This window comes from Anas platyrhynchos, chromosome 12 (assembly GCF_047663525.1).
Source record: "Anas platyrhynchos isolate ZD024472 breed Pekin duck chromosome 12, IASCAAS_PekinDuck_T2T, whole genome shotgun sequence".
NCBI classification, from domain to species: Eukaryota; Metazoa; Chordata; class Aves; order Anseriformes; family Anatidae; genus Anas; species Anas platyrhynchos.
In genome coordinates, this window is record NC_092598.1 from 18832628 (window position 1) to 18860344 (window position 27717).

General features: G+C 37.1%; 2 protein-coding genes across 7 annotated transcripts in view; one reads left to right on the forward strand and one right to left on the reverse strand.

The window, feature by feature from the left end:
• Window positions 1–9834, reverse strand: part of PHKB (phosphorylase kinase regulatory subunit beta) — a 76340-nt gene extending 66506 nt beyond the window's left edge. For 2 of the 6 annotated variants that reach the window (XM_038185611.2, XM_027466991.3), the window contains exons 1-2: window positions 9677–9834; window positions 1140–1229 (exon numbers count right to left, since the gene is read on the reverse strand). In XM_038185611.2, coding sequence (XP_038041539.2) covers window positions 1140–1229; window positions 9677–9761 — 175 coding nt within the window. In that variant the 5' untranslated portion in view covers window positions 9762–9834. Of the gene's footprint in view, window positions 1–1139; window positions 1230–2993; window positions 3012–7270; window positions 7366–9676 lie in introns of all 6 variants that reach the window. The other 4 variants (XM_038185612.2, XM_038185614.2, XM_038185615.2 and 1 more) reach the window with 4 other exon arrangements.
• Window positions 9835–9876: 42 nt separating this feature from the next.
• The window catches only part of ITFG1 (integrin alpha FG-GAP repeat containing 1), a 71245-nt gene continuing 53404 nt past the window's right edge, over window positions 9877–27717 (forward strand). The window contains exons 1-6 of the mRNA XM_027466992.3: window positions 9877–10127; window positions 12290–12362; window positions 12745–12890; window positions 14569–14626; window positions 15616–15690; window positions 16948–17042. Coding sequence (XP_027322793.2) covers window positions 9926–10127; window positions 12290–12362; window positions 12745–12890; window positions 14569–14626; window positions 15616–15690; window positions 16948–17042 — 649 coding nt within the window. The 5' untranslated portion in view covers window positions 9877–9925. The remainder of the gene's footprint in view (window positions 10128–12289; window positions 12363–12744; window positions 12891–14568; window positions 14627–15615; window positions 15691–16947; window positions 17043–27717) is intronic.

The following is a 27717-nucleotide window of genomic DNA, read 5'->3' on the forward strand; positions in this document are numbered from 1 at the left end:
ATAGCATAAACTATTTACATCAGTTTTTAATATTAGCAGTATTTCTACTGCTCAACGTAGAATTATATAGGCAACACAAAACAGCAGTTACCATCACAGAGCAGTGAATGAAATACATATTCCAGTGCTGTATAATGTTTATAATTCTAGAAGCCACTCTTCAAAGTAAATTGGGAACAGTCCAGTTAAAAACAAAAACAATCAATCAAACAAAAACACAACAAAAAAACAACAATGCTAAGGTTTTCATAACAGTAAAAAACACAAAATCTGCTTTCATATACATATATAAGCTCTAATAATCTCAGGGCTTTGCAATAGCTAGAGGATGGGGATGGACATGTTTAACAGTTCTCAAAAATAATACATCAAAACAACATGGTGTGATTGGAAAGGGTATATTTAATTACCTATTTTGTATACTTTGAACTTTATTCAACAATTTAGAAACAACTACATGGACAACTTCTTAAAGGTAAAAGATGTCTGGGCTATTTTTTCCTGTCCAGTTTTCAGATGGAAGGGCTCTAGCAGAACCAACACGTATTATGAGGATTAACATGGGAGTGGCTCTACTTATCTAAAAGATGCATAAGAAATATTTTCTTCTCCTACCTCATCCAAGTCCAACGGACACAGCTCAAAATTTTAAAAGGTCGCAAACACTTTAAAAAGGTGTAAGGGGTAAGCTTGCATAAAAAAGACACAGAACAGAGCAATCTTCCATGTTAAAACCAATTCCAAATTTGGTTAGTTAAAGCATCAAAATCTATCAGATCACCTTTACTCCCTCCTCATCTAAGATAATGGGGCCCAACTCTATTCTCTATTCTATTGCTCCTGTTCCACCTATTCTACTGTTTGACAAGTGCAGATGTAATTTTGAATGCTTTGTACAGGTCATCATGATCTTTTAAGCAATGTATGAAATATCCAAATATGTGTTACATTATCATGGGAATCTTATGAGGAATTGTAATGATATATTTTTTTTCTCTTCAGAAAACAGAAATCCTTATCAGAAATTGCAGATATTACTTAAAGCTAATGACTGTTATAACCATAACTGTAAATACTCCTGTAAATTGCACTGAAAATTTTTCATGGTAGGAACAATTCTTAACCAACTCTTTACTTACCAATTCTGTAATAATGATCTAATTTATCCCACAGACTTCCCCCCTCTGGTTTTGGAAGGTTAATACTTTTAAGTGGCTCATAAATTGAACCTAAAAAAGAAAAGAAAAAATCAAGATCAGGATTAGTTACATAATTTCTACTATTACTAAAATGCAATATGATTGTTTGTGTTTGTTATGCAAAGGCACAATTTATCTAATTTCAGTTCAAACAAAAAAATACCATTTTTACTATCTCAGAAAATGTAACATTTCTGTATGCATTCTTTCTACAGTGTCTGTCCATGCAAACAAGACCTCCATGTGGATCTCCAACGCCTCACAGATGTTTAGCTACAGCAAATGCCTAGTTGAATGCATATCTCAAACTCAAGAAAAAACGTTAGTGTGTTCTCATGTACTACTGAGGTCAGTAGTACAAACTGGTCAGCAGACACAGCCCCCAAATTACCTACATTTCAGGGAAATACAGTGTTACCATTTCTACATTATTCCTCTGCAGTGTCCCACATATTGACTACTTCCCTGTTTGCACCTGAACACTCTGTTTTGCTGATAGCTGAAATTAGCTACCTATCAGAGAGATGGGTTTCTTTAAAATTTCTGAGATAAACCATTTCCAGAACCTAAGAGTAACATACTGCTCTCCTTCCATAAATCTTCGTGGCTTTATTCAATACCATGGACTGCAGGATGCCCCACGATGTCATTTGACCAGAGGAAGAATGGGAGCCTCCCCTTTCTGACTGCACGCTGCCCTCCTGAAAAGCTCAGAGTGAATTGTCAGGGAAGCCCAGACAGCCAGACGCTTCTGACAGGATGCAGCAGAGTGCTCCTATTCAGGTTGCTTCTTTTGCACTCCCTGCACATATCCAAGTATTAGACAAGAGACTGTCCATAAGTGGGACTCAACCAAAACCAAACGGAACATGTAGAGTGGTGACGGAGGCCTTATTAATCAAATCCTGAGGTAGGAGGACTGAGAACTGAGAACTATTTCCTGCCCCTCCAGGTCTCATCCCTCACCCCTCACATTAGTATTACTTTTGCTTTGCAATAGCAGTAAAGAAAGTTCCTTTTCTCCCACCAAAATCCACTGCCCCTACTCGAGCAGACTCCCGTGGGTCCTTTGTTGAATTCCCTGGTAGTGTTTGAGCACACAGTGGAGCTTTCACTGCCACCTTGCCTGTCCTCACTGGGAGAGGTAAGGAGCAAGGACCGCGGGCAGGTGGGAAGCACAGAGGGCTCACTTGTTTGGTTGCCTAAAAAACAAAGCTAGAAGACACACGTTGTTCTGTACTAGGAAAGAAACCTCGATCTATAACAGCTCTCATACCTTCTGTTTAACATTCAACATTCTGAACCCAATTAACTTTTTGTTTCAGAGCAGTATTAGGTTTTTCAACTTCTTTTTGCCTAGGAATTTCTGTCCTTTAAAAGATTCATGATCTCTATTGTTAAGACTACTAATCCAGTTGTTTTGCAAAAGCACACTATAGTAACCTGCAGTGATGGTAATTTTATAAGGTGACTTGGTCAAAGTAGGACAGAATATGCACAGGAGAAAATCTTCAGCCAGTCACTTCTTTGCATAAAAAGTAGCAAATTCATGAGAAATGTTTACTTATGAGGTTCTCAAAGGCAAAATAAAGATACTTACTCTTAGATTTGTTAACCATGTGACACATACATAGGACACTACTCTGCGTGAAGTGGGTTCAGAATATCTCTTTCCTGCAGACCATTAAACCCCACACTGCACCGTGGAAACCAGGTGAGTATTCACAGGCACAAACACGTATACACACAAGGTACAAGTTTCTAAAATAAAATTGTTCTAATTTACATACTTACCAGACAATCTGTGACCCTCTGTGGCCAACAGAGAAACAAAATAAAGTTATCATCAACAGAAAGTATATGCTTGGCTCCTATTTCACAGCATGAAGATTTCAACTTTGGGCAGAAAGAATACTGAACAGAGCAAACAGCAGGAAAACGTCAAAGCACTACTATCTACCAATTATATTCGTTTAGATATTTCAAACTTTTACCAGCAGGAATAAATGAAACAGTCGGAATGGTTGTTGATGAAAAAAAAAAAAAGAAGTAATGAAAAAAAAAAGAAGTTTTATTCTTTAAAAAGTATATGCAAGAGAAGTTGTTTAAAGCAACACTCAAAACTCAAGTCTTCTGCATATTGCTCACAAATACCTATGTAGTTTATGTTTGTTTGCATGTCTAGATGTCTGCTGGACAAGTCCTGTGGTAAATTATGGGTCATTAGTACCATGATCTAATTGAAAGCAACAAGCAGACAAAAAACCATGAAGCTGGCTGCTACTTCTGTGTGGTTTTATAGTGAGACCATAACACCAGGGGAGCTGTAAGTATTTTTAGGATAGCTAAAAAAGCCTGCCTATGCTCTTTTCCAGAATCCACGTAACAGTTTATTTCAGCAAGACAGAAACTTAATACATAAAGTTATTTTCAATTACTTATTTAATATGGGATTTAAAACTGACAAAATGACATCAAAACGCTACAACACTGAAAGTGAATGACACCTGCAATTGAGTTCCCAGCACTGAAGCTGAATGAGATGCAATTGAGTTCTCAGTTTGCATGTTACCATTCAGAACAAGGAGAATGAGGACATTCAACTATCATTTTTTAAAATATCTAATTTCACTGTGACCATACAGTACAAGTTTCATTTAAGGTAAATATGCACACATCCTAGGAAGGAATACTAAAATACTTTGCTGATTTAGTATTTTTAAGCTGTATACTGATGTAAAACATATACAAAATTTAAATAGGGTACACAGTAGTTTAGATTTTCTTCCCACAACGAATGAAGCATGCCCATATTTCCTCAAATCAGAAGTGGACCACTGCAGGTCAATAACTACTTCAAAATAAACTAATAAATAGGAAATCAACGTCACTTCCTACATTCAGGTATTTAATTTAGTCTGTTTAAAGTCAAAGTCCTTGACCCATCTCTAATTAAATCCCTATTTTTCCTAACTAAATATGCTATATCCATATTTTAGACAGAAAATGAGAAAATAAATCCCCTTTCACTTCAGATGTGGCTCCGTAAAGATCCACATTAATATGATTTCATTATTCTTCAGGTTGAAGAATTACTGAAAAGGACAGCCATTTCCTTTCAAAGTATTAGAGAACAGGAAGAGATCTGAAACAGCAAAATAAAAGCAGCATCAATTACTAATGCAGACCTTCCATAATATTTGGACAAGATATTTCAGACTGAGCTAAGACACTGGAACTGTACAAATACATTACTGAGCGGATTAAACTCAAAGGTACAATAATTTCAGGAAAAAATTATCAATTTATTCATCTCTTATAAGCAGAGTACAATCCTGAAGGAAATTAAGGGAAGGTCTCCGAGACAAGCTGTAAGCAGTGTGAATAACTGCATATACAGCCTGCAGAGGCTGAAAATTCTTATGTCATCCTGATGTTAGAGTGCTTGCCCATCCGCTTTGTTGTTAGTCTAGTTACATTCAAGAATAGCATAATTGCTCTTCAGGAAGAACTACAAACTGCCTAGATATTTAGATTGAAAATATATGGCCAATATTTTAAAACCCTCTTCCCAAACTCGTATCTCGAGAGGCTTTGAGCATCCCCACATTGCAGTAACATCAGAACGACAGCAGAATGGAATTCTGGATCTAGACTACGGAGAAAGATTTACCTACTTTAGGATGGATTGATTATTCAAATTCTACAAAGTACTTAAACAAGCAAACCCCTAAAGTTTAATCACAAGCAAATGGAGGTAACATGACAAGAATTTTATTTCAAACATTTAATATGCCAAAGGCAAATGTACCCATGCATAACTAATATCAGCACACAGCTGACAAAAAAGCCTCAAAATACCAGATTTCTTTCTAAATTTGATGCATAGCATGAGAATCAAAACTGACTGCAGCCCTTAAACACAACACTAGTTCTGTAATACAACACTTGAGACACCAGCAAGTTCTGGATCTCAGATCACAAGTATATCATTGCCCAATATTAGTACGGGGAATGCCATCTTCACATTACAGTCATTGGGACGAAAGAGGATTTTATTTCTTCATGCAGGAAACTTTAAGAATAATTATACCATATGAACAAATCATATCCTGCCAACGTGACATTTCATTTCCCTCTAGACTCCCGCAATCTCTCCTGAGCTGAGACTCAGTGAGTACTGAAGAGAAATGTTAGATATAACAGATATAACACAGTTTACTCTAACAGTTCTGTGCCATTAAAGTCCAAACTCATAGACTTGAGCAAGATGATAATAAAAAAATAGCTCTCAGAAACAAGAAACAGGTTTATCTTTCACTAGAAAGAAGATTCATTTCTCATATATTTCAACATCTGAACACTATTATCCCATGAACTTAGCACGTACCACCTGTGGTGGTGGTGGGGTTTGGTTTTTTGAAATCACTATGTACTGGAGGAAACTACCATCTCGCAGCTGACCCTTCTTTGAGCAAAAAGCTGGACTAGCTGAGCTCCAAAATTTCCTTCCAAACTGAACAGCTACACGATTCAGTGTCAACACCACCAGAAAACCCAAGGGGGCAAAAAATAAAAGAAAATAGAAACCAATTTTAAGGCATTTCTCTACCTGAACAAACACTTGGAGTAAATGCAAGGGACGAAATGTTACCCAGACTGAGAAACAGTCACAACAGAGGTACAAAGGAGTAAGATCTTGTAATGATTTTATTTAAATAGTTGTAAGGTGACAACACTTTTCAGCTATTACTTATCAAGAAAAATAATGTGCTGGACTGTGCAGAATTCAAGATATTTTAGAATGTCATGGGAAAAGCAAAAAAAAAAAAAAAAAAAAAAAGCAAAAAAAAAAGTCTGTTTTCTATTTCCCTTTTTAGTCCATTGTAACTAATTGAAATTACTGATTTCAGTAATTCAGTAATTTCAATTTATAGTAACTAACTACTCAATTATTTATATATAAATATATAACAATTTATAGTAACTGACTAAAATTCAATTTAGAGTAACTAACAACTCACAAAAGTTACCGAAGACCAAAAAGAAAAAGAAAACCTTAACTGCCATGCCAGCACACAAGAGCTCCACATAACCAAAATGCCAAAGTGTGTCACACAAGCCTTGTAAATGGTACAAGCAAGGCAGAACAATGATCAGGGTTTTCAAGGCCATCACTGTCATTTCTCAGCCTGCGAACTTACAACAATACCTCTTAACACTACTAAAAACATTTATTTTGTGTCATAACTAAAACCAGAAATGTCAAGTAGCAACATGATAATCAAGAAAAAGTATTTTTTATTTATTTATTACAATGTCAACAGTCCACGAGCCTTTTCATGTTGGAAGAGGCAAAACAGAAATGCCACAGGCAGAGTTCAAGTGACTCAGTTGCAGCAAAAGACAGCTGAAATCCTCTTATCTGATAACTCTCACTATCGCTTGTGCTGCTAACATGTTTCACTGCAGAGTGAACAAGAGGCCTGTTGAGGTTCCTCCCAGATCAGCTACTACACATACAGACACATTTGTTGCTGTCAAACTCTTTCCAAAATCTATTAAGCTAAAAATGTAATGGTCTTGATAACTTCATATATACAAGCTCCTGTTGTAGCTAAGGAGAAGCTGCCTCATGAGGCTTTATTTTGCTTCCACTTAACTTCAAAAAGTCAAGGTTTAGAACAATGACTGACTTGCAGGTAATCTTACTCCTTGTCGCTAAACCAGTCATGTTGTTATTGTTGTTTTTCTTGTAAGAAATCTAAAACACCATTATTTGTACACTTTTCACATAACCATTAGCTTAGAAACACAATTCAGTTATGAGATTGTTATACTGACAGACATTTGCAAGAACACAAACACAAAAAAGAACATCCAAACAAAATAGGAAGAGTAGACTTCAATTTAAGTAGATTCCAATTTCCATTAATTTTCACTTGAATTTTTAAGTTATACTGCGCAATTCAGAAAAGCTGCTAACACAAAACACTGCGTGAAACACAAAACAATTACTGTTTTTGTTGGATTCAATAGCCACAAACAAAAGCACAAAACTGCACACTTACCAAATTTTAAAAAAGCATGCGCAGATGAGGTTCTGTCATCATCCAAATTGGCCATTTCAAATTGGTGCAGCTAATCACAAACGTCTCAGGCTAAGCTACAGCAATTTTCAAAACCGTTTAGTAAATGTTAAAGGCAACCAGAATTAAATTAAGTGAAAGCAATGTTAGTGGAGTTAATAAAATGACAGAGTGCACAGCACGCAGGGTAGTACCATGTTGTTATATTTCATGTTTTCCCTCTTCTACTCTAAAAATCAGTTTTAGTTTGCCTTTACTTCACTAACACTTAACTAAGCAAAATGGTATAGTCTACACTAAGACCATCTTTTGGACTTTACACAGTAAGTTATGGTTGCTCGATACAAAAATTGCTACTAAAGTCTAAAGGTGCTGAATAATATCTGTGTGATCTATTTCAGGATTAAATAAAAAATACATGTTTAACATGTAAAAAAAAAAAAAAAAAAAAAAAGCGTTAAGTAATAGTAAGCACTGACAGCTAGAATTCTGCTTATGCATAGTGTTGCTTTTATCCAATGTGGAATTTACATTAGGATGCTTTGCGCAGTCATATCCACAGCTGATGGTACTGAATATCTATTATTTGAAGTGGAACATCTGCCAGTTTGGAGGATAAAATAAGAAAATATCGCTGACAAGTCGTTCCAAATCTTTAAAGCAACCAGGCTCTTTAAAGTAGCTGAAATTTCAGAGGTTGTAGACTGGCCAACTGCTGAACATATTTGTAACCTGTTCCTAACTGTTAATTATCACAGTAGCAACAATTGAAACAGTATTTTATTGTTCAAGGAAGGGAAAGAAACAGCTCTCAAGAAAACTTGCTCTTACTGACAACAACGTAACATATTTTAATACACATAAGCATCAAGATATGCATTACCTCCTACACCATAGGGTCTTAAATGATACCTTGCTGCTGGCTGTAAAACATAAATCACTCATGAGTTTCATGCACGAGTCTATATTCCATGTTTACTAAATAGAAAGGCTCCATGTTTATTAGCTCTTACTCTAAGCAAGGTATTAAGAAAAAAGAAACAGTACTGTTTGTCAGCTGGGACTGTCAGCATAGCCCTCATCCAATTCAGAACAGCACGGGGGAGTTCCAGCCAATTTCAATGAGGCTAACAGCCATGGCTCCTTCTGACAACACCAGAAAGGAAGAGTAAGAGCTCTGAAGTTACACAAACTTAGTTATAAAGATGTAGGAGGGAATCTGAGAAACAAGAACATGATTTTTGTTGTTAGATAAGATTGTTACCTAAAAGATCACATAGACAAATTAATTTTTACACCAACTCATTAATCAGAAAGGCATTTCAACTAAAACAAGCTTTATTTCGCAAATAAACAAATTTATTTGGATTCCGTATAAGTGACAAGATCCCTGAGTAGGAAAAAGAGGAATTGAACTACAGTAACAATCTGTCACTATCAGAGAAAACTTTCTTAGATATTTAATAAATAAGTAATAGGCAGCAGCAGATTAAAAAAAAAAAAAAGTCAAGCATTCACAACCACCTGAATGCCTTCTGCAGTGGCAGAGCCCAGCTCAGCCGGGAAGCGCCAAGTTAGCACGCTGCTGTGTGCCTCGGGACTCGCACACTCCCAACACACGGGATCCAGGCTGTATTAGGTAGAGCTCTATGGCTACGTTCACTAATCAATTTCAGATAACAGTACCGTGTAATCATAATTAGCCATAAAACAGGAATTCATTTAGTGGACAGTCTTCATAATGGTATCATGCACATTAATACTATACATAAGTAGAATTCTTAAAGCCTCATCAATCAGAGCTGTCGTTAACCACTGCTCCTTCTTGGAAGGCCCTCAGGAAGGCCACCTCCTTCAGTCTGACCTGTCACTAAGACAGCAGCACAAATCAAACCACGAGTTGTGCAGGCACGAATGCCAAATACAGAAACACCACGGGGACCACTTGGAAAACTGTTTCCGCTGGAACAGTGGCAAGTAAAGTCCCAGTACTGTTGTACTTTATTTAAAAGAGAACAGAAAACAGGGGTCTTTGAGCTTTTGAAACTCAAGGCAGCTCCCTAAACCTCACCCTTCCACTTGAGGCCAGAACCTCGCTGCCCTGCAGACTGACTTCAGCACCCGAAACTCTCAATAAATGCTTTTCCGTGGAAAACCAGGCAGCAGCTGGCACTCCCGTGCTTTAAAGCGCTCCGCCTGCCCTAGAGCGATGCTACAGCAGCAGCAGCAGCAGCAGCAGCAGCTCCAGCAGCTCCAGCAGCTCCCGCTCCCCTCACCCAGCCCCGCAGCCCCCGGGGCCGCCCGCTGCGCGGCGTGAGGCGAGGCGAGGGGAAGGGCAGGGAGCGGGGAGCCGCGGGGCGGCCCCGGGGCCGAGCCGAGAGGTCAGACCTGAGCGCTTCGAGCGAGCCCGCAGCTCCAGCATCTTCCAGCTGACATCGGCCATGTGGGCCGCCGCCGCCGCGGCCGCCGCCATCCCGCCGCGCTGCGCCGCTCCCCGCGGCCCGGCGCCCCGTTACCCGCGGCGGCCGTAAAGCCGCCCGGGCCGCTGTCGCGAAACTGTCGCGAGGCGGCGGCGGCGCCGGTCCCGCCCCGGTGCCGCCGTAAAGCGCTGCGTGCGGCGGGCAGTGCCGCCGCGCCATGGGGGGCGGCCGCCGTGTGTGGGGGCCGGGCGCGGCCCTGCCGCTGCTGCTGGCCGTGCTGGCGGCGGGCCCGGCGCGGCCCGGCGAGGCGCTGCAGAATGTCACGGCGCAGCTCTTCGGCGCCGAGGCCCACGGCACCCTGGCGGCGTTCGGCGACTTCAACTCGGACAAGCAGACCGACCTGTTCGTGCTGCGCGGCGGTGAGCGCCGGGGGGACGGGGGTGGCCGCGGGGCTCGGGGCCGGGGCCGGGAGGGGCAGCGCTCGGCCCTTGCCTCGGCCCCTGGGCGGTGAGGAGAGGCCGGTGTGCGGCTGGCAGCGGAGCGGGGCGCTGTGTAGGAGGGGTGTTTACCTTCACATCTGGCTTTGTGGGCTGAGGTGAGGTAAAGGCATCACCTGGCTAAGCGGAAGGTTTTGCTCCTCCAGACCTGCTTCTGCTTCCTGATATGTTGGGAAGTAGGGAGGAAGCGCGCTTCGTGCTTGCATGGAGCATGGGTTGGATGTTAGCCCGCTGTGGGCATTGCTAAATTCAAAGGAGAGCAGCCGTGCACCAGGCTGGCGGCTTGTCAGCTGCTGGGGGGCTCTGCTCAGGTTGGGGAGTTGACACCAGTGGGAGCAAACCAGAGGTCAGCACTGTCTGAACATCAGACGTGGATTGTGGCACTTCTTAAAAGTCTGACAAGTGGAGAAACTCATCCTTCTTGCCTGTTGAACCCGCTGCTTTCTACTCGTATGTGATGCCTCTTCCAATAGTCAGTCCGTCAGGGCAGTCAGTAATTCACCTTTTGCTGCTCACTGGGGAGTTTTCGAAATGTTTGAGGTATCCTGACCACAAAACTTCTAAGCTACTGAGTTGTTGTTTGTATGGAAACTGTGCCCTTTTCCTCACCCTTCTCTGTACTTTTTTTCCCCTTTCTTCTGTGCTGTTTTTGAAATGTGAGGATGACAACTGCAGACAGCTTTTAGGATACGTACATTGAGGATTGATGTAGTGCCATACTGCTTTCAGTTTTCTGCTCATCAGATAATTTCCAGTAGTCTGTTTGTTTTGATTGCTGATGAGCTCTGAGCCAAAATCTTCATAAATCCATCTTTAGAGACCATAAAATCTCAATTCAGAGAAGCGTAATTAACTTGGAGCCTGCTAAGTGTAAGGATTGATCTGCTTCATCAGCATCATTACTGTACCACCTAGATGATAAAAAGGCAGGTAAAAAAACTAGTGTGTGAAATCAGAATAGCAAGTTTTAGCAGTCAACCTACGTCTTTATTATCAAAAGCTTAACCAGCCAGCAAGCTTCTTCAGCTTACAGCGTGCCAGCTTTTCTAATCATCTGTGAAGGTACAGTGCAACCCTGGCTGCATTAGCTTGCCAGATGGGACGCACTAGTTGCCTCTATCCATTTGGAAAGGGTTTATTTTCATTTAGTCATCTGTTGGTATATTCTCCTTTGCAAATACGTTTATGGCAGTTATTTTCCTTTTTCATATCCAAAAAGTTTCTGTTCTGATATTTCACAGCTGTGAAATTTGCCACAGAGCAAAGCCCTTGAAGTATGCTATGGTAGCTCAAGTTTGGAGCTGGAGAATTATTTTCACTTAGGCAACCTGTGGATAGGGATGCTCCAGGTGACTTTCTTAGAAAATGCAGAAAAACATAATAAAGGATTAGTAAATAAAAATACAATTTTATTTCTTCAGCTGTGAAGTATGATTTTAATTGCAGAAGTGTATATGAATTATGATTTTTTTGACTGAAAAAAAATTATAGTTTAAGAATTTTTTTTCTTCCCCCAAAACAATTCTATGTGCAACAGGAAATACGGGCTTCTATTTAGATTATACTGTAGTAACTGAATGACAGTGGCTTGTATCACTGCCTCTAAATGAGGAAGTGCTGTGTGGAACCAGGTTACTCCGGTGACTTTCTTGTCAGCAGGCTTGGGAGAGCAGCATCAGATCCTGCCATGTCAGAGACAGTACTGTAAGAGTTCTTTAAGTCAGCTTTTACGATTTAAATGTTTGTGTAGAACCAATGCCTATTACTTTTTCACGTGTGACATTTACTAATCTAGTATGTGGCAGCGATAGCAAAGAGAAGTTTAACACTAAGCCCCCAAGAATAGTCTTGATATCAGCATCCCTTTGATGCTAATGGATTATGTCAATGATACAGTTAGATTTCTACTGTTATACTGAATAAGTGTTCCTTTTGCTTCCTTTCTAATGAGGAGGAAGTGTGTGTATTTTTGCTGTTATGAGGAATGACCATTTGTAACACAACACTTAGGTGCTTTATATATAAAAATAACACTATGTTCCTTAACCGTGAGGGGTTATTCGTTGTCTTACTTGTTTTTGCAGGCAATGAGTTGATTATCTTTTTGGCTGACCAAAAGGAACCTTACTTTAAGCCCCGTGTTAAGTTACCAATGAAGTAAGTATTGACACTGAGTGATGAAACAATCTAAGTGGTCGTTTTTCTTGAAAGGACATCTTCACAGTCAGCGGGAACAGGACTAGAACTGTCTGTGCTGTGGTTTGTTTGGCAATGTGGTTCAACTTGCCCTTAGAGCTCAAGTTCTTTGACAAGGAAGCTTCCAGAGTCATTTCTGATACACTTTTGTTTTGCCTTTTTGTGTGTGTGTGTGGTTCATATGACAGAATTTGTGGAATTTGTTATTTACGTAGTTAAGGTGTGACTTACCATCCCCTTGGGAAACTTAAGTCCTTTGATTTTCTTTGTACTCAAATTCAGTTTTCATGCACATGTATAATTATATGCACATGGGGCCTCTTTTGTTTGTTTTTACTTCTAGATCTCTAGGTGTTGTCATAACCAGTGTAGTTCCTGGAGATTATGATGGTGACTCACAAATGGATGTTCTCCTGACTACCCGGATGCCAGGTCATGGCAGAGATGAACTTTCATTGTTTATTTTCTGGGGCCATAACCAAACATTAGGTAAGTTGCTGAGGCTGCTTGCTAATAAGACTGTTAGACTTCTTAATAATTCCGAGGATTTTCTGAAAGTTTTAAGTTATGTTACAGTGTGGAGATTATTTTAATTGTAAAAACAATGATTAGCAGCTATTCAGCTTCATACCTATACATTATTTTGTTGTTAATCTATATTCAATAATTAACATAAGAGAATAAAACTAAGACTTTTGCTTAGATATCATGCAACAGGCAATACCAAACAATATTACAGCTTGACAGTGAGCTACTTCTTGTGGCTTCCCCATTATGCATGTGAGCTTCACCAAGATTATCCCACAATGCGGCCTAATTTGAATTTAGATAGTGCTAAGAGCCTGGATATGAAGTTCATAGCATAAATTTTCAAAATGTCACACACAAACTTACTAACTGTAATATCAGGGTTGGTATTCCTATTAAATGAAAATTCTTTAAAGACAGGGCTTGGGAAAAGAGGTTGTAGATTCTCTCACTGAAAGTTTTCAAGAGCCTTAGACAACCGTCTTGCATTGGTGTTCTAGGTGTCTAGCAGTGTCCTGATTGTATCTTAGGATAGAGTCATGGGTGATAGGACCTCTTGAAGTCTCAAGTATTTTCTGTTGACTTTGCTGGGAAAACATTTTGGGAAAGGTTTAGAGTTTGAAGAAGAACAGAAAAGCAACATAAGATGATTATCTTATGTCCACAATCTTATGTTCACAAGTCCACAAAACCTATTGAAAATAATCAATATTGCAGACAACTGTATTATAAAGTAGTTATAGATGAGGCAAGTGATGGCCTTAGATTGCATTGCTTCTGGCTTTATTCAGAGATGAAACAAGCAAACCGGGAAAGTGCATTGGATCACGAATTGAGAGAACAGGAGGTAGCTGTAATATTGTAAGAATATGAAGGACTTAAATGAAATTATGTTGTCTTGCTTCTGAATAGACAAAAGTGGTTCTCAGAAAGCAGTCAGAGGTTAAAAATTCAGGAAATGGTTGGTATGTAGCAAGGCTACTGGAAAGGATGTGGTGCCTGCTTGGGTAATAGAAGTATTACCCTGCTCTTGATTTGTCATATCCTTTAAAATATGGGGACTGGAGTGAAGACAAAGTAGAGAGATGAAGGAACTGGTATGATGTGGCAAGGGGTTTGGATTGCAAGTAAAACTGAAGTCTGTGAAGTGGTAACTTGATTAGGACTTAGAATTGTCATTTCCAATTTAGGTAGTCTACCTTTAATCCTTATTTCAAACACACAGTGTATATTATTAGGAATATATTTTATTGTGGCAAAACATTAAACAGATCTTCTGTGCAATGTTAAATTTTGAGTGTCTTCGTTCCAACTATTTCACATTTCGTATGTGTATTGGATAGCACTCACACATAAAAATACGTTTCATTATGATCTCTTTAGAATAATTTGTTGGATGTTCTTAGTGGAGAGAGAGGAGAAAGTAGCTTCAGCATTTCAACTATTACTTGCGTTTCCTATCTGAAATTAAAAGCTTAAATTTATGCATAATCTCAGGAAACCATTTAGTTGTGCATGTTCAGTGATGGCTGATTTTATTTATTTTTATCATTACATAAATAGAAGGATTGTACTTGTGAAATATGTTACTGTTTTAACATGTTGGTAAGTTAATCAAATGGGTATTTTCTGTTTTCAGATCTTAACCATAAAACTATGCTAAATAAGACCTTTCATGATGAGCCTCTAGTAATGGAGTAAGTATCGCTTGTCTTTTTAGAAAAAAGGTTTTATAACAGTGACTAACAGCAACTGGATGCATATATTTGAACACTAAAATTTCAAATATTCTCATTTTAAGTAGAGGGTGGCTTGTTTAATGTCAACTGGTCTAATAAAAGACGTTGAAACATATCATCCATCTTTACAAATCTCATATATTATATCAGCCTTGCAATAGTAAATAAGCTTTTATTTTTTAAAATTGCATTACTTGGTGTTTTATGCAGAAAAAGAGCCATTTATTTTTTGTGAATTTTGAAGGTAACAAGTCACCTTACTGGCTTATCAAAGTGAAAATATTTTTTCATTAAAATGACTGTAAAATATGTGTGTACATGTATTATTGCAGGGAGGGACGGGAGCAGGTATGTCAAGGGAAGGAGCAAATTTAGGCTCACTTTATGTAAAGCTGTTACTTCTTGTAAGCAATGTACATTATGTTTTCAGTTTATATTTAAGCCCTATTTCCAATGTCAAATAAGCTGTGATTCTATTTGATTATGCTGCTGAGACCTCATCTTCCAGTGATGATGGAATTCTGTCTTCACTAAGCCTCTGCCATGCAGCATATATGTAGGCAAAAACTAGGTACATTTCTGGAAATTGGAGAATGTCTGTTTTAGAAGGGTGGAGGAGGTAAAAGACTTGAGTAAGAAGGTTTTGATCCGTTTTGCATCTTAAATCTGAAAAAATCTTTAAGCAAAATAACTAGAATTATTATTCATGTTAAGTAACAAAAAGTGACTTATACAGCTGCAAAATCAAATGAGTGGCAGAGTTTTAAATCTTCAAAGAAGCATACTACTATCAGCAGCTCAGGCAAGAGGCAAAACTTGGATAAGACTACATAGATGAAAATTAATCATTGCTTGGGGGGAAAATGCTAACCAAATACAGGAAAAGAGCAACCAGTTTTGTCTCCTGTAATGAGTAAGGAAATACTGAAACTGTTTTTCATTTTCAGCTTTAATGGTGACTTGATTCCTGACATCTTTGGTGTCACAAGCGATTCAAGTAAGCCACAGATATTTATAGGCGGGTAAGCTCAATATTTATTAGTGTCAATTTCGATAATTTATTCAGTCATCTGCTGCTGTTCTTATGAAAGAGACATGAGACTGGAACTGTGCATACACAAGTCTGCATCCCACGTGTATCTTTAAGCATTCTATGACACTATGTAAAGGTGTTGAGCTTCTTAGTAAGGAAAGTATTTGGTTGGCTTATTAGTTTTCATAAAATGAAAAACTGATTAAAAATTTTCTTAAAATGAAAACTGCCGCAAAAGGTAGACAACTTTGAGTTGCAAAAAAAGTACATGCAAGTGATGTTCTCTGTATTGCATCTTTTGTGTTAAGGAGTAGCTAGGGCCACTTTGCAGTCATTAAGAGTTGTCTGAGTTGGCTACAGTTTTATGTGATATGATTGCAATAAAGAGGACTAAGCTAATCATGTCACTGCAATAAACTAAGTGATTCTAGAAAGCAGTAATATAACTGCCCTGCTGATGTGTATTGCGTATAGAGATTTTTCTGAGTGTATTAGCTAAAGCTCCTGAAAGTAATGTATTTGATTCAACCACTATGCCTTTCAAATTTTTTCTTTTTTTATATTCAAATACGGTGCTAATGGGGAGGTTTGCTGGAAGTTCAGTTATTTTTAAAACAAACCAGCAGTGTATGCCATTTTGTTTTGTCTGGGGTTTTCTTTGAGGGCTAGGGGGGGTTGCTTGATTTGTTTGTTTTCTTATTTGTGTTAAATTAAATATATATTTTATCACCTGCTTGGGAAATGACAGCCTATTATCTATCCTAATGTGATAGCTTAATTCTTGTTCTGATTTTTACTAAATGACTGCAAATCAAGTCGCTTTACACGTAGCGGGCATGAGCTGCTTTAACAGCATGTGATTATGTCTGGTTTTGTTCATCTTAGTTGATCTGATTTCAAAAGTAATACTAATAGTAAAACTACGTGTGGGAAGGGAGCAGTGTTTCGAATTTATAGTGGAAGTGAAGGATCTAAACTTCACTTTGTGCATAGTGATGCTTTTCTGTACAAATAAAACTATTTTAGAAACCTAATAGAATCTAACCAAAGCCCATCCTCTTATGAATCATCCTTTGCAAAACCTTTCAAACAGTTACTGTAGTCATTTAGTGTATCGTAAGCTAAGTAGTAATTTTCACTTAACATTAAGAGAACATGATTTATTTTAATTTTTAAAGGTATAATATTATGCTTAACAATCCATGAGTACTGATGAAATGTATTGTTATTTCTTCTTGCATTGCAGAAACTTCTCATGGCATGCTGCATTAGATACTCAAAGTAGCATGTATATACCGCACTCTCATGCATTTATAGATTTAAATAATGACTTCACAGCTGGTAAGTCATAAAAGTATTAAATACCTTCCTAAAATTATTCATGAATAAAATATTGTGTACTGTGTATTTTCTTCTAATATTTCAGTCAATGTCATGGACAGTTTTAAGGAGTTTGATCTAGAATGCTCTCTTCGGTGATTATGACCTTGCTACTTTTGATTTTTAATCTTTACCTTTTTATTCATTCTGGCAATCTTTTTTTTATCACACTTTTATTTTGGTCTGAATAATTGTTTGCCATCAAAGCATTGTTTCCTATTCTTAGTGATGCTGTACTCTAGTATTCAGTTTGCAACTGAATCAGGTGCTTTGCTGCATTTTCTGCATCTTTAGTCTGAAATAGTTCTATAGTTCGTTCAGAAGAGTATTTTCAACACTGGACTTACTTTGTTTCTTAAAAACTTCAATATAATTTAATTCCATTTTGTTATAGTTTATTCTATCACTGAGAAAATTGCATTTGAGACTTCTTATTCTATTACTATATGAGCAATCCTAAAAGCTATTTATAATTCAATATTCACAAAAAATACTGGATATTTTTCTTAAGGTTGATAAACTATATTCTTGTTTTGTTGCTGGTGATTTTGTTTTGTTGTTTTTATCTGTTTTGGTGAAATACACAATGCAGTTTAGCCTTCAAGTACAGTGGATCTATTTATCGCTTCCATACTTGGTTTGTATCTCAAAGCATATTTTAACATCCTGCTAAACTTCATTTATTTTCTTAAAACGCTAAACGGATTTTGAAATGCTTTCTCTTCTGATAGATATGCTTTATAAATCAACTCATATATGGTAGTTTTGGAAAGAAAGCTTATTTCCTTTTCCTTTTTAGTAGTGTGGGAACGAGAGAGGAAAGAGCACATAAACTTAATTAATATGCTTTTCATTTCTATGGATTAAGTTAATTGCTTTAGCACATAGTCAAACTAATTCTCATTTCTGGCACATTGCTGCATGAAGCTGTCAAGTGCAAATTCCGACTGGAAAATCAAGTATATGGTTGCTTATTATAATCAGGGTAATGTAATAACCAATTCTAAGGCACTTAGCCCTATACACCCTTTGGAGTTTTGGTTTAATGGCATAAGCAGAGTAGATGGCCAACCCAGGTAACTTTTTAACATGAATATATTGACATAAAAGCTCACAGGTAGGTAAAGGTAGGAACTCAAAGTTGTTTATGTAGATCAATCACAGTTTGAGCACTCTTGCTAAAATTGTTCAAAGTTTTCTGTGGCGGTTGAGTTGGTCTAAAAAATGTCCAGAGGGTTCCTGTTAGTGCTGGTGATATATGGAGATGCCTCTGCAAAATAAAAAATAGTAGTCAGCATCTTTGTGGGGGGAGTGCTGGGAGCTTTTATAGATTCACATCTATATTCATATCTGGAAATGTGAATAGAAGCTTCTATAGAAGTGAACATTCCCACTCAAAGATGTTGACTTTTATTTACTTGTAAGAGCATGGGTATAACTCCTCAGGCTGGAATCTGTCTTATGTTAGAGCAGCCTAAAGAAAACTTTGAGGAAAATAATTCATTCTGAGAAGAATGCTGGAAAAAATCACCATAGAATTATTTTATTTAGAATAACTTTTTGCTAGTAAGATGGGAATTGCAAGTTGTTTTGTGTGATCCCTGTGAAAACTAGACCAACTGTGAGTGATGCATATGTTGCAGAGAAATAATGCCGTACCAGTGATATTTGATATTTTGTGACTGACACGTTATTGCAGGACTGCCTGCTGCCAAAATGAAAAGCCACCAATCGTCTGGTCCTGTCCGTGCAATTAGGGCACTTCTCTCTCATCCACTGTAGCGACTGCTCAAGAAATGTATTAGAGAGGGTGCACGGAGCATGATTCATTTTCACTTGAGTTATTGGACTGATCCAGGTCACAATCAAGTTTCAGGGTTGCCAGAGCCAGTGTAAGCACAGAGAGAACTTGATTCTTCTTTTTTAGTAGCAGCAGTTGTGGTCTGCCTGTAGCCACACATGAAATTGCACCTTGAAACTTACTGTGCCTCTTCTAAAAAATACCTGTTTGGTGTACTCACAGTGCCTCCTTTAATTTGTGTTAGGTTGTACAGGGTTTGGCAAATGACTCAGAAGGAGTCATAAAGCTATTCAGCTGTGTTTTTTTGATTTTTTTTTTTTTTTTTTTTTTAAGTAAAAGCAAAATAACAAAAAAAAAAAAACAAACCTGCCTACACAGTATTGGTAATACTGTGTTTCTAAATGCCATCTGCCAAACACTGCTGAAATAGGTGCTGATATTGCTGTAGTACGTACCTAACTGGTCCTGTATCCCACTCTGTACAGTCTGTATAGACTTTGCAGGACATCTAAATGTCTCTCCTGTTTCATGAGCTCTGTTCCTGCTCCGCACAGTTGTGGCAGCCCAGGAGCATCATTGATGTTATATTATCTTTCAGCGGAGTCAGTGGAATCTGTTGTTGGTTGATTGAGATAGAGCTAATGAAAATGAGGGGATTCTTATGACAGTATTAACCTGTGCTACCATTCTTGAGTTGGGACAAAACTCGTTAAGCATAGGTCCTTGTGCAGATTACAATCATAGTAATTAAGAAGGAGGTATTGGCAAGGATGCAGGGGTATAGTCTGCATGCTGAAATCCTGTTGTCCAGAAGGCTTAATGTTATTATGACGTTTGCTGCTGCTGTGGTGTTCTCTGGAAAAAATCAGAGTATTTACTCATTGGCAGTACCACTATTCATGAATATGAAGATACAGTTGTACCTAAAATGGATGCACTGATGTTTTGTTTTGTTTTAAATAAAAACCTCCAGAATGCCCCATTTTTTTTATTATTTTTTTTAAGGCCTTTTTCTAATGTTCTTCAATGTTTTGGGGCTCTTTGTGTTCTGTAACAGATGCAGCCAATTCAGTGTTTTTTAGCTAGGCTATTTTTGGCAACTCCATTATTATAAACAGCTTAGGAGATTTAAAGTGTGCTTGACATTTAAAAAAAAAAAAAGAGAGAAAAGGGGAAAAAGAAAAACCAAAAATCCTCTCTGAGCTGAGAATTTTTTTTTTGCTAGTTTCTTGTCTAATCCGTTTTCAACCTGCCAAGATATAAACCCTCAAAACAGAGCTTTTAATTGGCACACTTCTCTGCTCTGGGTGAAATAAAGTTGAATTGTTATGATTTCTTTATATGAGAACGTGTTCATAAAGATGTTCTTAATCCCTGACAATGCTTCATGAAAGGCTAACTGTGTAAGGATTTTACAAATCCAGTAACAAGAACAAAGATAATACTAATCTTTCTTGGCGAGAATTAAACTAGGTTGTTTCAGATAGTAATGTTGCTGCTGTCTTAAAATAAAGCATCATGTAGATTTTTACAATTTTTAATTCAGTAAGTTTGAGTTAGGCTAGCAATCTTACATAATCCATGTAAAAATGTGCCGTATAAAATTTTTACCGAAGGGTCTGTTTGTGCTTTGTGGATAAGGAGAAAATAAATACCAAATTTCCAAGCGTCATCTCCATGTGTATTCTGTACGTGTTGCTCTAGGGAGAAATTTAGAGTTCACAGAATGGTGGAGGTTGGAAGAGGTGTCTGGAAACTCTGGTCCAACCTTTCTGCTTAAAGTGGAGCTAGAGCCGTGCCTGGGGTCATGTGCAGTCATGTTGTGAACCTCTCTTAGGATGGAGACTATGCAGCCTCACTGGGCTGCACCTATGCGCCTACATTCTCAAAAAGTAATTGTTGTAAATATTACATATTGCATGTTTTCAAAGCTGTATAGGAAGTTACGACAGTACTGATTTTTACCTCATAATCACACTTTACATACCTTCTTGACTCTAGGAAGTGATGCAAATTGCTGGTGTGATGTGCCGTGCTACATTAGCACACAAAATTTTATGCCTGTTGAGAAATGTTCTACCTCTTAGAATTTAAAAACAGTGAAATTATTACTGAATTTCAGATAAAAACAGCAAATACTTCTGTCCTTTGATAGGTATATCTGTGTGCATTTCAGTGTTACGGTTGAATTTTTAGTCAACACTTCATTAGAGTTTCATCTCTTATACTTCAGTTAAAAGTAAAATATAAATTCGGGTGAAAAATGTTAAATTAACTGTGCGTTTACATAAAAAGCTTGATGGTTTCTCAACAATAAAACTGTAGATATTTAAAAATGACACGGTGTTGTTGAATTTGGAATTCCAAGTCTTAATGACTTCAGCAAGGAGGAAATAAGTATGTGTAATTGCGACACTTTATATATGTAAACAGATAAGACACTGGCTGTATTTAAATGTTATATTCATTCACATGGCTTTTCTTCCTTTCCACCTGAATTGTACAGCTCTATTCCAGAACCCACTTCTTAATTGCCAAGGATCAGAACTTTCAACCCAGTCATTTAGGTCAGAATTGTACCTTACATCAATGCTGATGTTTGTGTATACACCAAGATAAACACTGAAAGATGAGAGAAATGTGCCGAGCCTTGTTTGAAAGAGGTTACTAGGTGTCTAGTAACATAATCGCACTTTGTTCTTAAGCTGTTAAAAATAACTTAAAATTGAAGCTAAAAATCATAGGCTTGTCTGAACAGGTTAACTTCAGATGTGTTTTATAGAGCAGGACAGTCTGAGGTGAGCATGTCCAAAGCAGACTCCTCAGGTAAGAGGCTTGCCTTAAAAATGTCGTATCCTCCAACTGAAAGACTTACATCACATGACTTAAGAAGTATTTGAACAGTATTTAACTATTTAGGCTTAGAGCAGTGGGAGTAAAAAGTAACTTACCTTTGTATTCACTCAGTTTGAAGTAAATAGGAACTCGGTCTTTCTTGGAAATATGTATCAGATGTGTTAGGGGGTGGAGATGGTACTGTTTTATTGAGTAAACACTATTCCCAACATGGTCATCATCCTGAAGATTTCACAGTTGAAATACCTGAATGTAAATATTGAGAGAAAGTGTTAAAATTGGAAACTGGGGCCAAGACTGGCTTAAAAACAAAAACAAACAAAAAAAGAAAAACAAACAAACAAAAAAAACACTCGATAAAGACCACGGAGAACTCCACAGATATGCGGTGGAGTTAAGTACTGTTACAGATAATCTACTTCAAGCTAGACAATAGACAAACATGTTTTGCCGTTGTTGATTTGTATCACAGTCAGTATTTTCAGACATTTTCATTTCTTCACCTTTGGACCAAGGTGAAGATTAAATTTAGTATATGTCATTAGATGAATGCTGGTTAAACTATCTTAGAGCTGTTGTAATATAAACTCTCATAGATGTATCAAAAGTGCTTTCTCGAAAGTTTAAATTCTTAGGCTAGTGATAATTTTGCTATGTTCCTTTTTCGTTTTCCTTACTGGGTATCTTGTTTTAATTATCAGTAATCATATTCAAATATCAGATGTTCTGTTAGGGCTAATGCTGTCTTTCCAAGCCAAAGTTGAAGTACTTTATTAGTAATACTTTTGTTACAGTAATTAACAATAAATCTGTATTGACTTAGTTACAAGTCTGCTAAGAAATCAGGCCATAGTTCCGCAAATATTTCAAATAATAATAGTAATGTTTAAATGTATGAGACAAACTGCCTTGGGCTCTCAATCATACTGTCACTTTTTTCATAGTAACAGATGTATCATTGAGTGCTATGAAAAAATATCTAATGTATTAAATATTTTGTTCCTTATTGGGTTATGTGATTTGAAAGTTTTGGAAATACTGCTTTTGCAACCTGTCTTGTCTTGAATACTAGCACATGGTGTGCATAATTGCAGATATTTTTGGAACTGTTTGCAGACAATGAAGGGAAATTCATAAATTTGACTTTGGGAAGAATAAAGTGGAAAAATCATTAGTCAGAAACAGCTTGCTGTAAGCTAATTGCTAGTCTCTTTACTGGTTTCTGATGGTTAATTTTCTTATGTTGTTTTGCTTTAGGAATCTAGAAACCTAATGTCCCAGAACACTTACAATGTGTTTTCTCTTTGATTCCCACGTAGTTTAAACCCGTAAACATAGATGTTTTTTCTTGAAAACCAATCACTCAATCCACAGGTGTTTTTCTGTTGTAATCAACTACACCTTGATTCTGAAGACACTAATGCTTGATGTCAGACTCTCATTGAATTGTACTTTAATTTTGGTTGCTTTTTGATGGAAGCTGGTAACCTCTCTGCCCATAATATTACCATAAAAGCTTGTTTTATGTAGTAGATCTGTGTTTATTCTCTGTCAAAATAACCAGGCCCATTATGTTTGTAAACAAATTGTCTGGCCTTTTAAAACTTAGCTTGACGGGTATTTTAAAATAGAAGTGTGTGTATATACACAAATCTTCTGTCTTCATTTGAAGTCCAATTGTTTTTCATTTTTCTCTTTCCCAAAATAAATACTCGGTAATACCTGGTCACTGTTTCATTTTTAATTCCCTATATGTTTAAAGCTCAGATAACAAAGCTCACCTGAGAATTTACAGCATATAATGGAGTCAAAAGATGTATTATAAAAGATACATGGGAAATCTCATTCTCAACAAACATGTATATAAATTTTTTGCGTTTTTAACTATTGCTACTATTCCCAAATTGGTTATCTCTATTACTTCACATGGTACTGAACACTGTGCAGGAACACAGGCAGTTCCAGCTCCCTTTCATAAGGTGAGCTCAGAGTTGTTTACTTTACTAGCTGTGTAATTCTCTTGATTCTGCTGGGATTGGTCTGCTTCTGCCATTGCTTCTTTTCTTAATCATAGCTTACGTCATGAATAGTATTAAAAGATAAGTAAGGATCTCTAGAGAAAAGAAACAGTCATTTTAACTTGTTTTGCCTAATCCCTCTAAAAGATTCCTATCACCTCTGCTATCTGCTTAGCAGTTATTAAAATTGCTATAATGAAATATCTCAAAGGCTATTCCTTTTGGAGATTTTCATTATATACTGATAGTATGATATTTTTATGGTAATCAATTTCAAATAGATGAAAAGTAAACTGGTTCTGACTCCAGTATTTTGTTGGGTAGGGAAGCATGGAACATGAAAATGTGTTCTGAAAATACTTTAATGCTGAATGTGGTCATTTTCCATCGCTTGAAACAACATCGCTGGTTTTATTATAAAAATAAATAGAATTTTCTGTCTGAGGACTCATGAGTGCTAAAAACCAGAGGAATAGTCCAATGTGGTCTGCATATTCACATGCATAACTGTTTGGCATAAAACTAATTTAGAACTTTTCTATTTAAATGATGCTTTTAAATCTGTACATATGTTGTTTTTGTTTTTTTTTCTTCAGTCATTCTTAATAATGAAAAGGGATTTAAATGCTTAATTATGTTGTTTATAATTGTATATCATCTTTCTTATTTGCTGTTCTGGTAAATGTTTATTGCATTTGAAAAGAAAAAGATGAAAATTGAAAAGCAGAAATAATCACAGAATCACACAGACTTGTTGAGGTTGGAAGGGACCTCTGGAGTTCATCAGGTCTAGCCTTCCTGCCAAGCAGGGTCACCTAGAGCACATCACATAGGAATCCAAAATCTCCTTTATTATAACCACACTTCATAAAGATTTGTAAACACAAATTAGCTTGTTTGGAACACACAAAGTGCTTTTGGTTTCACTTAGATTTTTCAGAGGATGAAGTGGCTGGAAGGAGTGGGTCCTGTAACTACTATTTCATGTGCTAGCAACAGAAATTCACGACAACTAATTTGTAACTTCATTAGCGTTGGTGGTTGTACTTCTATACATACTGTAAAAGCTAAATTATTTCAGATAGGCAGTAGATATATTACATGTTATCTAGTACACTGCTAATGCCAACTTGACCAGACAAATCTGAATAATAAATGATAAAAGGTTGCTGTACTTGAGTGGAACAACTTATGAATAGAGGCACAAAATGTAGCCAATATAAAGGTTTGGCTTCTTATTTCCTTGTAGTAAAGAAATAAGACTGGCTGTATGTAGTGTTTTTGTATAAAGTTAGGTTTGTGCATATTGGAAGTGTGTGTAGGGACTAAAAAAAAAAAAAAAAGCTGTAATGTGGTGATAGTTTCTATTTTTAAATTGAACTTACAGCAAAGACTTCTAGTTCAATACTTTATTTACATATGCCAATACATACAAGCAGATGATCATATCCACAAGACTTCTGGTTAAATGTTGCACATATTAGAAATGTGCAGTGCCACAACTAGTCTTCCACATAAATGAAAAATCTTTCAGACACGGTTGGCATGCACACGTGCACGGTCTAATTGGTTAAAACCTTGTTTTGTAAGGAGAAAGCTCTGACTGCTCTTCATGCATTTTGATAGCACTTAAAAATAGGGGCTTTTTTTCTTTATTAACTGAAGTTTCTGAAGGAAATGTGAAATCAAGCTATAACTTAAGAATATTGCTTATGCCCTGGTGGTTTCTGAAGATAACTATAGTTGCTGGAGGTTTTAATTTTGAAGTAAAGCCCTCTGACATTAAACAGAAAGGTCAAATCAGTTATTAGTGAAATGAACACTCTATCTATAAATAGTACTGGTTTTTATAACACTCAAAAGTGAAGGAAAAGAACAAGGTTAATTAAAAGTGAACTTGAAGCAGATTGTGTAGTTTGGCTTTGTTGTAATTTCTTAGTGGTGCTAATAAGTAAAATTAATGTTTAGAAGTAGGGTTTGGAATACTATCTGTTTAGTAAGCTTGTCTGAGTTTTTCCAGTTGGGCTGAAGTCTTCTAAGCTGTCTCTCTAGCTCTGTGTTGAACTTTATCTAACGTTCAGTTATACTTGCTGAGCCACTTGCACAAACTGAAGTGGGGGTAGAGCTGGTTTAGAATTTGACAATTTGGGGCAATGTTTTTCATAGTGACGTAGCTCTTTTTTTTAGTAAGAATGAATGCTGAATTCAGCGTTTGGTATATGTATTTACTCTTGATTAGTGGTACTAGGGATTGGATAGCAGCATTTTATTACTAAGCCAATTAACTCAAATTAAAGAATAGCCAAATTTCCTCACCAAATCACTTTTAAGGGAAAGTGAGGCTGTGAGTAAAATGATAGCGTGATTTTGTGTCATAGCCTGTGTCAGACATCTTCTGTATTATGTATTTAGTATATACTTAGATTTGGTTTCAGTCTCATGGTTTAAAATGCTGGGTAACCTCCTTGATTTTTTTTTCTTATTTCTAGGGTGTTGAACTTGGTTTATAAATTTTCCCATTACTTGGTGTTGTTTTTGTTAACCATTGCCTGCTAAATCAAAAATAGCAGAACATTTATATGTGACACGCGTCACTTTGCATTTGTTCAAGAGAAACATTTCCTGCCTGATGATGATGCTTTTTCATAGCTCTAGCCATTCAGTTAGGCTGTAAGCATTGAATTTTGGGAAGACTGACATGAGGACATTCCACTATCCCAGTTATTAAGGATTTTACTTATCTTTTCTACATCATGTCACAAATGAAGAAGTGCCCCTGCAGGCTTAGTCTGGTGGTCCATGCAACTGACCCAGTGTTCTCTCTCTGGCAGTGGCAGTAGGAGAATGGCCAAACTGACTTTTTTTTAATTCCTCTGGATCATTTTCAGTGTGTATCTCCAGAATCTATAATAGTCAGAGGGTTATACATTCTGTTTTTAGCATCCATTTGTATACGTATGGTTTAGTGAAATTATCTGGAGAATCACTTTTATATTCTGTAAATGATAAAGAAAATCTTGAGCTCAAGTTTATTTAATTTTATAACCTCAGGTTGTAAATAACTCACATTGTGCTGCCATTAGGTTTATAAGCATTTCAACGGAGCGTATGGACCAGCACTTAATATGGTATCTGTGCTTACAGAACTTACAGATCTATGTGCAAATGGTTTTGTTTTCTTCAGCTGAAACTGCTACCACAACTGCTTCCAAAAGGCAGTGGGGCAGCATATCTTTGAAGTGACATTTCCTTAGCGTTTGTAATACGAGATGCATTCCTTGTAGGAAAGAGGTGTTGAGTTTTCATGGCTCTGCTAGAAGCAAAACAAAATTGTTGCTGTTTTCAAGATAATTAGTGTATTAAAATACAACTTATAGAAATGAACTGTGTATCCCTTCATTGTCATGTCATCCGAGTACCGAGTACATATCTTAATGCATTTGTTGGTTCCATATATTCTCCTGCAGCCCTCCTATATTAAGGAAGGTGGTAATGATAGGCTAAGGAAATGTGTAGTAGCAGTTGGGAAAGACACCTGCTACAGACGCTCCTTTGGGAAGGCAATGCTTGCCAAGATTACTTGCTATGGCTGTATAGAAAAATATAAATATCACACATTCTTAATGGACCCCCCTATCTCACGAGTTCTTGTTCCTAATAATTGAAAGCATATATAATACAGTCAGAATCTTAAACTAAGTTAGGCTGGAAGTAACCTTTGGAAATCATCTGATCTAAAGTACTTTACCAAGCAGGACTGGGTTTTTCTAAGGCTTGGATTCTTTCCTACAGACTTGAAGAAAACATTTGCAATTCTAAACTATACAAATTTTGTAAATTGTTACTTGAAGTATCTAAGTAACATTGTCTGAGGTATTTTACACTACTTCTGTCACAATGAAATGTTCTTATGCTTGCTTTGGTATCTATGATATTCTTGTTCCAAATAGGAAGCTACTTT